Consider the following 13,931-nt stretch of genomic DNA (forward strand, 5'->3'; position numbering starts at 1 on the left):
TGGGTTTAGGGTCAGACAGCCCATGGTCAAAGCCTACCTTTGCCCATTCTCCAGCTGTGTGACCTTGGGCAAGTGACTTGCCCTCTCTGAGCCTCATTTCCTTCTTGGTAAAAAAGGGCATAAGACTAGGCCTATGGGAATTAGAGAAGAGAACCCATGTATGTGTTTTAGTCTGGGTTCCCCGGAAGCAAACTCTGATGCAAAGATTCGCGTGAAAATACTTTATTTGGAGGTGTCCCTGAGACAGGAATTCAACTGTAAGTTTTCTTTGGGAGGTGATTCCAGGAAATGCCAGTAAGACAGTGGGGGAAATAAGACAGAAAAGGGAAAGCAGCAGGTAAAGGGTGTTTTATCAAGGAAGTTCCCACTGTGAGCACCTGGGGCTCAGTCCCTCTGGGAGACAGCAGGGAACTCACACCCACCAGTCTTCCACCGTGGCTGCTTCCAAGGGAATTATTTCTCGAGAAGGTCCTGCCTGCTGCAGGAGGGAGGGAGGTTTGGACAGCAGCTCTTGCGATGAGCACAGCCTGATGTGGACAGTTCAGTGAATGAGATTCTCCTCTTCTCTCTTCCCAACACACCCATCCACACACAGTCACATACACGTGCACACACGGATGCATGCACACACAACCTCACAGCACACATACACTCACACACACACACATTTTGATTCTTACACACGAACACACGCTCACATACTTGCACACATTCACACGCATGCTCACATATTCACCCAAATGCATCCCAACATACCAAGTCACACAAGACTGCGTGTGCACGCACACAGGCTCACAAACACGCTGAACTAGTGGAGACCAGAAGCCTTAGAGCCTGTTGTTCCCGAACCGTCCAGCAGAGGGAGTCTGCAGCACGCTTAGGAGAGGAAAGACATCCCAGGGACAGCACTCCAGGCCTTATCAATCACACACGCAGGTGCAGCAGGGTCCCGGGGACCCTCCTCCCCTCCTCCCTCTCTCTTTCATTCACCATCAAGGCCTTTAGCGGAAAGTCAATCTGCATTACAAGCATGATGATCCTGTAAAATCCACATGACAGGGGAGAACGGAGGTGCAGAGAGGAGCAGTCATAGCTCGCACGCTAATAAAGGACAGAGCCAGGGTCTGTGTCGCCTCCAAAGGCCAAGTTATTTTTGCTGGTGTCTGACAGGGTTGCATGGAAGCGGGGGTGAGGCGGGAGGGAGAGTTCGGTATAATGTTCAGGGAATGATGTGCGCTTGGAGACCCTGAGTCTGGACGAAGATGTGGAAGAGGTAGCATTAGTAAGAGCCAGGTGGCTCCTCTAGGCCCCGGGACCGCATATTTCCCACTCAGTCCGAGGGTAGCCTCTTACAGGGGCTTCTGGCCGACGATCCCACCACACGCCACCTGGGGGCGCCCCAGGATCGGCCTCCCAGGTTTGCCTCATCTCCATGCCCCGCTACCCTACCCCATCCCTGTGGATACCCTCTTCTGGGCAAAGAGGGGCTAGGGACCCAGCCAGGACCAGGCGCCGGAGAGATAGGGTAGAAAAGGACTCAAGGCGCCCTCTGAGGTCCCAAGGATATCGATGTAGGGCCTTAAGTGAGTCATTTCACTCTGGGGAACTGTTTCCACCTCCCTTAAATGAGATAGTAACAGTACTCATCTCATAATAACAGAACCCTTGAGAATAAAATGAGAATATCTGGGAAGGGCACACAGGAAGCATTCACTCTATTTATATCTCATTATTAACTTTGGAGCCCCCTGGGGCTTGGTCCTTAAACCCCTCCTCTGTACACACACACACACACCCCAGGGGAATCTCACCCAGTCTTGAGGCTTTTCAAATATCTAAACATTGAGCCTCTCCAGATGTACATCACCAGACCCGAACTGTCTCCCAAATTCCGGGCCCACCTATCCAACTGCCAACTTGACATCTCCAACTCCTCCTGGCTCAAACGAACATACTGATCTCATCCCCGCCCCCACACACAGGCGCGCACACACAAAAACCCACTTACTCCTTTTGGGATTTTCCGTCTCAATTGATAGCACTTCCATTTTTCCGGGTGCTCAGACCCAAACGTTGGCTCCTCCCATTCTCCCAAACCCACATTCCATCTGTCTGCAGACCTGCCAGCACTACCTTCATAAAACAATCATTTCTCATCATAATCCAACTGTCCCTTTGCATATTCACAGCCCCCAGCTTGGGTAGAGCCACCATCATCACACACACACACACACACACACACACCCAATCTGATCTTCCTCATCCCATCCTTGCCGCAGTCTCTATTCAGCACAGCAGCCCAAGACTGTAAGACAAATCTTGTCTCTCCTTTGCTCATAACCCTCCATGGCTCCCCATTTCTGTCACAATAAAACTCAAAATTCTTTCAATGGCCTCCAAGGCTGTGTGAACTTATTTATTTATTTATTATGTGTCATCTGTCTTCCCCCCCCCCGCCCAGAATGTCAATGACACAAGAATTCAAACACTGCCTGTCTCACAGCAGATGCTCAAAAAGTATTTGATGAATTAATAAGATTATTGTAGTCACTGTCACTGCCCCACCTTCTGTAGCAGGCCAAAGACTACTCCTCCAGCCAAAGACTTGGCAATCATCCTTACCTCCTCCCTCCCCGCAGCCCTCACAGCTAGCTAGTCACCCCTCCTGTCCCACCTGGACCTCAGCCTCTCCCTTCCCTGAATTTCCAGCCCCCTGTTTCCCCCTTTCCTAGCCACCTCCCTGCCAGCCCAGATCTGACCATTAACCTCTCCTGCCCTTGCTCACACACACTCTATAGCTCCCTATTGCCCTCCACATAAAGCCTGAACTGTGATGTGGCCCACAGTCCTGCGCTGTTGGGCCCTGCCCACCATTCCTCCACTCTGACCCCACTCCCCAGATCCAACCACCCTGGTCCCTTGTGAGTTCCATGAGAACACCACACTTTCCCCCACCTCAAGACATTTGCAGATGCTGTTTCTGCTGCCTGGAATGCTCTTCTCTCCCGTAACACCACTCAAATTCTACTCCAACTTCAGCATAAGAGTAGCTTTCCTTGAGCCACCCTCCACCCCCATTATGCTTGCCCAGTACCAAGGCCTCTCTTGTGGAGCACTTGTCACAAGTTCTAATTAAATTTACCCATGGGATTATTTGTCCAACATATGTCCTCCATCCTCCTAAGGCAGGAATTCACCTGGTGTTGTACTCCTAGCCCAGTGCCAGTAGACACTTACTATGTGGTATGTTAAAATAAGTGAATACACAAACTGTCTCCAAAATTCTGAGTTTATGTCCAAAGACAAATGTCCTCCCAGCCTCCTAGTCCACAGCTTCCTAACTGTCCAGGAAGCCTTATTTCCTTGCTGGAATCTAGGTGTAAGGATCTGACCTGGCTAGAGGATGGATGATGGGGGATGTCTGCATACCTTGCTTTTATTCTACAAAAATCAGGACACTTGGCAAAGGGCCTTTGAGCAAGGGAGGGAGGAAGGAGCTTGAGAAGGGAGAGTCTGGGTTTACAAATCAACAACACACATCCTGGGCCTTGGGATGCAGCCTGATTCCTGAGGAGTTCATCCTTATGAGCTGGGGGCCTGAAGAAGGTGGTGTTCAGGTTCAAGGTTCTGATCTCAGGTTCCAGTTCTCAAGTCCTCAATTTAAAAGCCAGCCAGGATCTGAGGTAGACTGGGCTTATAACCTGGAGGCCTAAGTTGTCAGCTCTTAGGTCCTTGGAAGACTCAGTGGGCGAGGCCTGAAGACGCAATCTGAAGGATGATGGGGTGGGGCCTGAGCCCGAGGGGCGTGGCCAATCCTGGTCCCTCAAACAAGAGAGCAGAAACTGGCACTAAGGTGGCGGGACCTGGACCTCAAGGGGCGGGACCAGACCCTCCAGAGGCAGAGCTTTGCCTTGAGCTGGTGTGACCTGCGCCATCAGGCTGCTTAATGAGCCTGGACTTCGAGGGGTATGGTCTGTGCCCTCAGGATTTTGAGGGCGGGGCCTGGGCCCTCGGGGGCGGAACCCGGGCCTCTCTGGGCGGGGCTTGGGCCCCCGGGATCCGCAGGGGGCGCTGACCCTCAGTCCCGTGGAGGCAGCGGCTCCACCTTGAGCCAGATCCCATTCTCCGCGCGTAGAATGAGCTCCGGCTTCCGCCGCACCTTGCGCGTTCGGTCCACACTCAGGCGGAATCGCAGCAACGTTAGCGCCACGGCCACGCGCATCTCAGCCATGGCGAAACTCTGTCCGATGCAGTTCCTGGAGGACAGAAGACGGAGGGCTGAGGCCCAGCCTCTTGGGTGTGCGGGGCCCCTGGGATGTGGTAAATGACCTCCCCCCTGAACCTCAACTCCCTCAAAGACATCATAGAGCTGTTAGGAGCATATGAGCCCAGACAAAGACATCATAGAGCCTTTAGGAGCATATGGGCCCAGAACTCAGGGCCTGACATACAGTAGATAGTTGGTACCCACGGATGATTTCGTGGAGTCTGATTTGGGGTCTTCTTGGTGTATTGAGGGCATGAAAAGGGTATCGGATTGGCGGGGACACCCGAGTAGACGTGGTTTCTGCTCCCGATAGGTGCATCCCTGACCTTCCATTGGCCTCGATGTTCCTCCCACACTTCACTTGGACTCGGGGAAGTAGAAGTTACCTGGGTCCTGCAGAGAAGGGCACGTAAGCCAGCGGAGAGCGCTGCTGTGGATTGTCCGGGTCAAAGCGATAGGGGTTGTACACCTAGGCAGGAGCAGGCCGGGGGTGAGTCTGGGGGCTGGTTCAGCCATCCCAGCCTGCTTCCCTCCCTCAGCCTCTGGGGACCAGACCAGCTAGACAGAGAGAACCTCATTACAATCCAGCCACACCTGTCTCCTTCCCATTCCCACCACAGGGCCTTTGCACTTGCTGTTTCCTCCACATGAAACACACTTTTCCCTGCTCCTCACTTTTCAGTGTGAACATTTTCAGTTTCAGCTCAAGCATCTCTTCTTCGGTAAGGTCTTTCCTCACCCTGTGAGGTAAAGTGCTCTCCCGCTCCAGTTTTTGTTTCCTTTGTGCATTTATCAATATCCAAAATGATCTTATTAATAAATAAGCAAATATGCTTATTTTCTTCCTCTGCACTTCACTGTGACCTCCATGAGAGCAAAGGCAGTACCTTCCTCTGTCCTCAGTGCCAAGCACCGCATCTGACACACAGTAGATGCTCAATAAAAATTTGTTGATGTGATGAATTAACAGTGAATGGGTGAATAAACGGGGGGAGGAGCACTCAAGCCCTGCCCCCAGCCCTGCCATCTGGCTCCCTGGGGAGCAGGAAAGAGGAGGCCTTGCTGACCAAGGACTGCCCCTTCTGAGAAGGGTGAAGCTGAGAGAAGGGAGGGTTGGGGCAGGAACTCACCTTGGAGTCAGGCCACACTGTAGGGTTATGGTGGGTCCCATAGATGCTGACTAGGCAGATGATTCCTGTGGGGAGGGGTGGGGTCAGTGGGGTCAGTGGAACTGAGGGAAACCAGGACCTCCTCTGGAGACCTACCCCTCCCTGGCTCTCCCTGGAGTCACGCTATTCCCACAAGCCATCTGCCACCCTTTCCTGCCCATCCTTCCCTAAATAATTCTGCTGGCCCGTCTGCTCCCCCTGCTTCTCCATGAGAGGTTCCCATCACCTTCTTTCTAGCTGCCATCCTGGCCACCCAGGGATCTTTCTCAATCACGTGTCTGACATTGCTCCTCCTCAGCTCAAATACCTCCCATTGCTCCCTACTGCCCAGAGGATCAAGTTCAAGTGCCTCAACCTGGCATTCAAGGCCTTTCAATATCTGCACCCCTCAGGGGAGGCTATGCTCTAGAAACATGCTCTCTCTTTCCTTTCCAACCCCCCAAGGCTCACTTCTCACCTTCCCTCTTCCAGGCAGCCCTCCCTGAATTCCATCCCAGATACAGCCACCACTCCTTATCTGGGGCTGCTCCAGCCTCTGTCCCTCCCTCACCCCACGTGGCTGGGAATGTTTGTGCCCTGATGTATCTTCCCCAGACTGGGTGGTATGCAAATCTTAGGCCTGGGGATGAGGCTTCTTTAGATGCCCAGCATCATCCAGGACAGGACCTGGTATCCAGGGAATATCTGGCAACAGAATGAAACCAACCCTTCCCTGACAGCACCCTCACAGTGCCCATCCTGCCACACCCACTCCTTCCATTCTGCTTGGACTCACCCACCTCTGCCTCCCCAGTACACACACACAACTGGGTCTCCGCCATCACCCCAGAAGCAACAGGCTATAATTGCCTACAGGGATGGTGCACCCGGGGCAGGCATGGCCAAGACCCCATGGGCAATAGAGCAGGCAGGCAGCAGGGAGCACACAGGGGGCACCTTTGGGGATGATGCGCCCATCTGGGAGTTTGATGTCCTCTGTGCAGCGGCGGGAGACAATAGTCACAGGTGGGAACTGGCGGAGGCTCTCCTTGATGCACATAGTGGTGAAGGGCAGCTGGGTCAGATCATCCCTGGGGAATGTGGAAAAGTGGGTGACTAGGGTCCAGGCCATGGTGCCACCCCCTCCCCCAGACACACACACATACACACACACACACACACACACACACACATGCACAGGTGATTAGGAGCAACTGCAGGAAACCAGTCCGGGATCTCAGACTTGCCCCAACTTCAGGCATTTTTGCAGTTGTGCCCTGAACACACCTCTAATCCTCAGCAGATAAAATATCTGCCCTCTGACCAATCAGAGCAGTGCTAGCCAGATGTCTGCAACCCCAGCATTAACACTTTAACTGATGAATTAGGAGGTTAGGGGGCACCCCTAAGGAGGTGCCAGGGCAGCCAGGGGGACCTGGGGTAGCAGCGATTTACCAGCCTATATTTCAGTATTTATCAACTCATACATTCTCATCTTATACTACGTTCATTTTTTTCCTTTGGACTTCAGGGTCCAAAATTGGATTAATTATAACTCTTGGTTCATGATCTAGATAGTTTTCTTTACACTAACAGTTTATCTTTCACAGAAACTCTATGTTGCTACCATAAAGAGCAAATGGCACGCCTGGCATAAAGGAATCCATAAATGTAAACACCACTGGGAAAACAGAAGAGAATTATTAAATTCTGGCTAGATACCACCTCCTGCCCAATTCTCAGAACCTGAGGCATCTTCTCCCTTTGTTAAAAAAACAGATTGGCAAGGTGTTAAAGACACAATGGAACCAACTGAAAGTGTCTTCCTGAGGTCCTAATCCAAATAGCTGACGATGAACCAAAAGGAACTTTCTCACTGTTTGATGCTGTTTAATGCTGTTTTCTTTGCATCACCCAGAATCAGCTCCACACAGCACACATCTGAAGTAAATCAGATTATTACTTCTGATTCTTATACTTCTTCCCACATTGGAATTATATACCGTGCCCTTTGCCATCTGATTCTGAGTACCTTCTGCTCAGATGGGTGAAGTATATGTCCCACCCCACTCATGTTGGAATTAGCCAGGTGACTTGCTTTAGTTAATGGAATATTACAGTGCAAGCAGAGGTTTTAAATTGTGTTGTTCTTTGTGCTTCTGGAGTCTGCCTTGAGGAGAGCATGCCCAGTGTGGCTGCTGGTCCATGAAAAATGAGGAGACATGGAACAAAACTGAACCCAAACCTCAGTATGGAAGCATCTCCACTCAACTCAGTGAAGCCCAGAGTAACAAGAGTAATATGCAGACAAGAACAAGAAATATGTGCAGGCAAGAGCAATAAATGAATGCTTGCCACAAACCGCTTTGCATAGGGGGCTATTTGTTAGGCAGCATTATTGCAACTATTGCTGACTGAGATGCTCCTAACTAAGAATTCCTGCATTATAAAGAAGTCATATGCATTGCTATCATCCCCTTTTTACAGTTGAAGAAATTGAAATTCAAGAAGCTTAAGTGACTTGTCTGAAGTTAGACAGTCAATAAATGGTATAGCCGAGAGATTCAAACCCAAGGCTTTGAACTCAACCTGTCACCACCATCCCCATGACCCCAGACTGACCACTCTAGCTCCTCAAGCTCCCGGCCTTTCATGACTTCCTGGATCTCTTCCCGACACTTCTCCTGGTACTCTGGGTACTTGGCTAAGTTGAACAGCACCCATGAGAGCCCGCTGGATGTTGTGTCGTGACCTGCAGGCAGATAAGGAGCTTAAATGGATGCTGCCCCAAGATAGCGGAGATGCTATCTTCAGACAATGGGGCCCCTGCCCATCCTTCCCCAGCCACACCCCATGTCCTCACCTTCAAACATGAAGGTGTCTGCCTCAGCTCGGATGTCCTCATCTGACAGTTCCTTCCCATCTTCATCCTGGAATGGGCAGTAGACTCTGCTCAGCTCACTTCATCCCACCCACCACATCCTAGGAGTTCTTCCAAAGTCAAGACACCCCCTTCTTTATCTTAAGCCAAGCTGCAAGGGAAAGGATTCCAGGCAGATGGAGATATGCAACTTGTCTAAGAAAGATGGAAGGAGGGAAAGCAAGCCAAAGATGAGAGGAGGAAGGGAGTTTGTATTTCCTCAGCAGCTCCCAGCACCAAACATCCTGCCAGATGCCTGACATCAGTCTTGTAATCAGGCCATATGATCGTCATGTTGTAAATGAGGAAACTGAGGCTCAGAGGGACGACTCAGATGACTAAGGTCAAACATCCACGAAGCAGCAGAGCTATTATAGAACAGGAATCCAGGACTGTCTGAATCCAGAACCCAGGTGCTGCTCAGAAACTCCACAGAAGTACCACGAATAGGTGACCACCTATCTCTGCAAGTGTCACATTTCTTCAAGGTCTTGTATTTCACCTTTGTAAGTGCTGTGGGCTGAATTGTGTCCCTCTCCACCCCACCCCCACCCCCCAGAACCCTTAGGTTGAAATCCTAACCCCCAGTACCTTAGAATGTGACCTTATTTGGAGATAAGGCTTTTGCAAGAGGTAATTAAGTTACAATGAGGTCATTAGGGTGGGCACTAATCCAATATGACTGGTGTCCTTATAAGAAGAGGAGATGAGGACACAGACATGCACAGAGGGAGGACAATGTAAAGACACAGGTGAAGACAGCCAGCTACAAGCCAAGGAGAGAGGCCACAGAAGCAACCAACCCTGCCGGCACCTTGATCTCAGAGTTCTAACCTCCAGACTGGGAAAATTGACTTCTGTCATTTAAACCACCCAGTGTGGGGCGCTTTGTTATAGCAATCCTAGCAAACGAATACAGTCTTACGTGTTCTGCATCTGCCTGCATTCTAGATCCGTGTTAGTTTGGATGTTTATCATTTTATACAATTGCTGCAACTCGTCAGGAGGCTGTCCTGGGGAGAGCTCCACCCTCCAGGGTCCAGCCTCACCCTGGCCAGGAGCAGCACATCGATGAAGTCCAAGGTCTTGCCCTGCTTGGCCTTAAGCCAGGCCTCAGCCCCCAGTTGGCGTAGCGCCCGCCGCCGCTCCTGGATGACCTCCGTGGTGAAGCGATGCACAGTGTCACAGGCCTGCCGAAAGCGCCGTCCATCTGCTGTGAGGTAGTAGATGAAGTCAATGTGGTGATGCGGGCGATACTGACGCCGGACCACCAGTGCGCTCAGCTCAATGATGGCCAAGATGTAATCACTCATCTTCCTGCCAGGGAGAAGAAAGGCCATGAGCAAAGCCCCGTACCCTACGACAAATCTCCTCTCCTAATGGGCAGGGGACAAAGAGAGGCCCTGAATTAACTCTATTTTCTTACCTCCTTGTATTCTTGATGCTCTGTCATCTGAGGCCTCACTGACGGGAGAGATACCACCCCTCCCAGGACTAGCTATTTCTTAGAGATAGCAAATGACTCACCCAGGAGCATCCCTTTCTTTTGCAAACCAACCCAATCCGGAGTCCATGTTCCAAACACTGTTGGGTTGAGCCACTGTCCCCCTGCCTTAATCACCCCAGGGCCAGACACTGGATACCTTGGGGCACCGCTGGCCCCCAGAGCTTGCTGAAATTATTCAAACTAGCCAATCCTAAGCCTGCATACCCTGCCTTTCCCATTCCTTCCTGTTGAACCCCCCTAAAAATGTTTTTGCTGTGCTTTTTCCTGGTGCCTCCCCACATGGCCCTGTGTGGTGTGTCATGCCCCCTCATCTTGGGAGTAGTAAGTAACAAACTATTATTTCAATGGCAATTGTTTCTTGATCTGTTGGCCTCACCATATCTGAATAAAACTAAATTCTAGGTACATTTTAAAACAGGCCCAAAGAGGGATGAGGACTTCTAAATAGATGTAGCATCACTAAAATTAAATGGCTACAATCCACAGAGTGGAAGAAAATATTTGCAAATCATATATCTGATGAGGAGCTTCTATCTAAAATATATAAAACACTCTTGGGACTTCCCTGGTGGCACAGTGGTTAAGAATCTGCCTGCCAGTGCAGGGGACATGGGTTTGAGCCCTGGTCCGGGAAGATTCCACATGCTGCGGAGCAGCTAAGCCCATGCACCACAACTACTGAGCCCATGTGCTGCAACTACTGAAGCCTGCATGCCTAGAGCCCATGCTCTGCAACAAGGAGTAGTCCCTGCTTGCCGCAACTCGAGAAAGATCGTGTGCAGCAATGAAGACTCAATGGAGCCAATTAATTAAAAAAAAAAAAGAATCTGCCTGCCAATGTGGGGGACACGGGTTCGCTCCCTGGTCCGGGAAGATCCCACATGCCTTGCAGCAGCTAAGCCCGTGCAACACAACTACTGAGCCTGTGCTCTAGACCCCAAGCCACAACTACTGTGCCCACGTGCTACAACTACTGAAGCCTGCAGGCCTAGAGATTGTGCTGCACAGCAAGAGAATGTAATGAGAAGCCCGCACACCACAACAAAGAGTAGCTCCCACTCACCACAAGTAAAGCCCACGCACAGCAACAAAGACCCAATGCAGCCAAAATAAATAAATAAAACAAAATAAAATTTTGAAAAAATTTTTAAATAAAAGAAAATATATAAAGCACTCTTAAAACAATAATAAAAAAAGATGATCCAATTTTAAAATGGACAAAGAATGCGAATTGACATTTCTCCAAAAAGACATACAACTGGACAATAAGCATATGAAAAGAAGCTTAATGGCATTAGCCATTAGGGAAATGCAAACAAAAACTACAAGGAGATACCACTTTACCCCAGCTAGGATGGCTATAATCAAAAAGACAAATAATAATAAGTGTTGATGAGGGTGTAGGGAAATTGGAGCCCTCACATACTGCTGGTAGGAATGTAAAATCGTGCAACCTACTTTTGGAAAAATCTAGCAGTCCCAAAAATGGTTAAACATAGAATTATATAGCTCAGTAATTTAGGTATATACCCAAGAGAATTTAAAATGTTCACACAAAAACTTGTACACAAATGTTTATAGCAGCATTGTTCATAACAGCCAAAAAAATGGAAACAACCCTAATGTCTATCAACAGATGAATGGGTAAGCAAAGTGTGGTATTATGTAGTAAATGGAATATTATTCAGCAATTTTTGAGATGAATTATTGATAATTCAACTACAACATGCGTGAATCTGAAAACCAGACACAAAGAAACCAGACACAAAAGTCTGTGTAATTCTATCTATGTGAAATTTCTATAAAAGACAAATCTGTAGAGACAGAAGATGAGCAATTGCCTAGATCTGAAGGGGAAGTGGGAAGTGGGGGATGAGTGCTAAAATGTACAGAGTTTCTTTTTGGTGAAAATATTCTAAAATTGATTATGGTGATGGGTGCACAACTCTGTGAATATACTAGAAACCATTGGTTGTATACTTTAAATGAGTGAATTGTATGGTATGTCAATTATATCTCAGTAAAGTTGTGAAAGAAAGAAAGAAGGAAAGAAAGAAAGAAAGGAAGAAAGAAAAAAGAAAGAGAAAGGGAGAAAGAGAAAGAAAGAGAGAGAGAGAAAAAGAGAAAGGAAGGAAGGAAGGAAGGAAGGAAGGAAGGAAGGAAGGAAGGAAGGAAGGAAGGAAGGAAGGGAGGAGGGAAGAAAGAAAGAAGAAGGAAAGAGAGAGAGAGAAAGAAAGAGAGAGAGAAAGAATTGCAGAAGACAGGACTGCAAAGAGCTGTCCTTGTTGTTTTCGTGCACTTGTCACCAACTTGCCATTTTCTTGTTTATTTATTTGTTCATGGTTACTGCCTGTCTTCCAACTAAAATGTAAGTTCCAGGAGAGTAAGACCTTGTCTGCTTTGTTGGCCACTGTACTCTACTCTAGAGCTGGCACACAGGAGGCACTCGATAAATATTTCTTGGATCAGTTAATGAATTAATTACTAAGGCCATCTCCACCTTACCCAACTGAAACAATACCACTACAAGGTCTAGAGTAACAAAGTCAGCGGCTTGTTACTGAGGACCTACTATGTGCTACAAACTTGACGGTCATTATGTCCTTTATTCCTTATATCCCCAGTTAGACTGTAAGCTCCAAGGAACTGGGACTTAGTGCTCACCACCATATCCCCCAATAGAAAGCATAGTGCCAGGCACGTAGTAGGTACACAACAAATACTTGATGAATGAATGAATGAACCAGGGCAATGATTATTTCATTCATTCAGTAAATATTCACTCAGCATCTCTCGTGTGCCAGGGCAACACTATATCATTTTATACTTTAAACATCTCTCGGAAGGTCAGAGATTGTCATCCTTATGTTATAAACAAAGAAACTGAGGCTCAGAAAGTGTGGGGTGGATCTTTCCAAAAATCACATAGTTTTCGTGAAGGAATGAGTGAAATTAGCATTTACCAAGTACCTATTGTGTGCCAAGCTATTGACTCAACCCCTTTAACTCTCAAATGATGACTATAGGGATGACACGGAGATGTCTGTTTGGGGAATAAGGAAACAGGCTCAGAGAGGTGATGTCAGTTTCCTGGAATCACACAGCCTGTCAGTGACAGAGCACCAGCAGCTTAACAGCTGAGAGTTTCCTTTCTCCTCCCACCGCCTCGCCCCCGGACCCCCTGACTCCATGTTCCCCAGGGAAGCCACACTCACTCCTGGCAGTTGCTGTTGTAGCTGAAGACACATTTCTGAAGACTGTCCAGGGTCATTAGGCTGACATGCTCAAACATGTCAAGGGAGACGTCTGAGCCGTCTGCCAGGCGCCGCCACTTAGCCTGGAAGAGAAAGACATGTGGTGAATAGGCATGGAGACAACAGGCTTTCAGCAAGGCTGACAATGACCCAGCTGCAAGTTCACTGCAAGCCTACTTCATGGATAAAGGAAGTGAGGCTTCCCTGACATCACATGGTTTGCCCATGAGTTAGAGCCTGGACCAGCCTCACCCCCAGGATACCCTCTTCCCAAGAAACCTTGGGACTCACATGCATAGTGTTGGCACACTGGTTGAAGATCCTCATGTAGGGCTTCAGGATGTCGAAGTGGAAGGCGGGTGTCAGCAGGCGGCGGTGCCGGCTCCACTTGTCACCTTTGCTGAGCAGCAGCCCATCTCCTGGGCCCAGAAGACTGAGGTTAAGGACCTCACCACGAAACCCCATGCCCCGCCCCCTCTTTCCCGAAGCCCCAGCTCCAGCCTACCCAGTCCTGAGCTCACCCAGCCAAGGTTTCAGGAAGCCATAGAAAAGGTCATCCTTGGGGGCAACGGCAGCTGTGGAGAGAGCAGAGGTGATGATGCCTCAGAGCAGGGTTCTGACCCTTGACCTCTGCTTATGACCTCCTTGGGCCTTCACCTTGGGCTCTCACCCCCCACCTCACCCCTCCAATCCAATCCTCTACACACACCCCAGAGAAAGTCTTATAACACACGGATCTGAACAAGAGCCTCCCCTTCTCAAACACCTCCCATGGCTCCCTATCGCCCTTGTTCAAGCTCAGGCTAGCACTGAAGGCCCTGCCCTATCTTGCTGA

General features: G+C 49.3%; 1 protein-coding gene across 2 annotated transcripts in view; it reads right to left on the bottom strand.

Annotated features, from left to right (window-relative positions):
• Positions 1–1,130: 1,130 nt before the first annotated feature.
• LOC130836614 (ultra-long-chain fatty acid omega-hydroxylase) overlaps positions 1,131–13,931 on the bottom strand; it is a 29,696-nt gene continuing 16,895 nt past the window's right edge. Inside the window, exons 4-13 of one of the 2 annotated variants that reach the window (XM_057708930.1) lie at positions 13,618–13,671; positions 13,388–13,515; positions 13,058–13,179; positions 9,385–9,652; positions 8,279–8,345; positions 8,038–8,167; positions 6,373–6,506; positions 5,398–5,462; positions 4,654–4,736; positions 1,131–4,256 (exon numbers count right to left, since the gene is read on the bottom strand). In XM_057708930.1, the coding sequence (XP_057564913.1) occupies positions 4,079–4,256; positions 4,654–4,736; positions 5,398–5,462; positions 6,373–6,506; positions 8,038–8,167; positions 8,279–8,345; positions 9,385–9,652; positions 13,058–13,179; positions 13,388–13,515; positions 13,618–13,671 (1,229 nt within the window). In that variant the 3' untranslated portion in view covers positions 1,131–4,078. The remainder of the gene's footprint in view (positions 4,257–4,653; positions 4,737–5,397; positions 5,463–6,372; positions 6,507–8,037; positions 8,168–8,278; positions 8,346–9,384; positions 9,653–13,057; positions 13,180–13,387; positions 13,516–13,617; positions 13,672–13,931) is intronic. The other variant, XM_057708929.1, reaches the window with a different exon arrangement.

Source organism: Hippopotamus amphibius, chromosome 15 (assembly GCF_030028045.1).
Source record: "Hippopotamus amphibius kiboko isolate mHipAmp2 chromosome 15, mHipAmp2.hap2, whole genome shotgun sequence".
NCBI lineage: Eukaryota > Metazoa > Chordata > Mammalia > Artiodactyla > Hippopotamidae > Hippopotamus > Hippopotamus amphibius.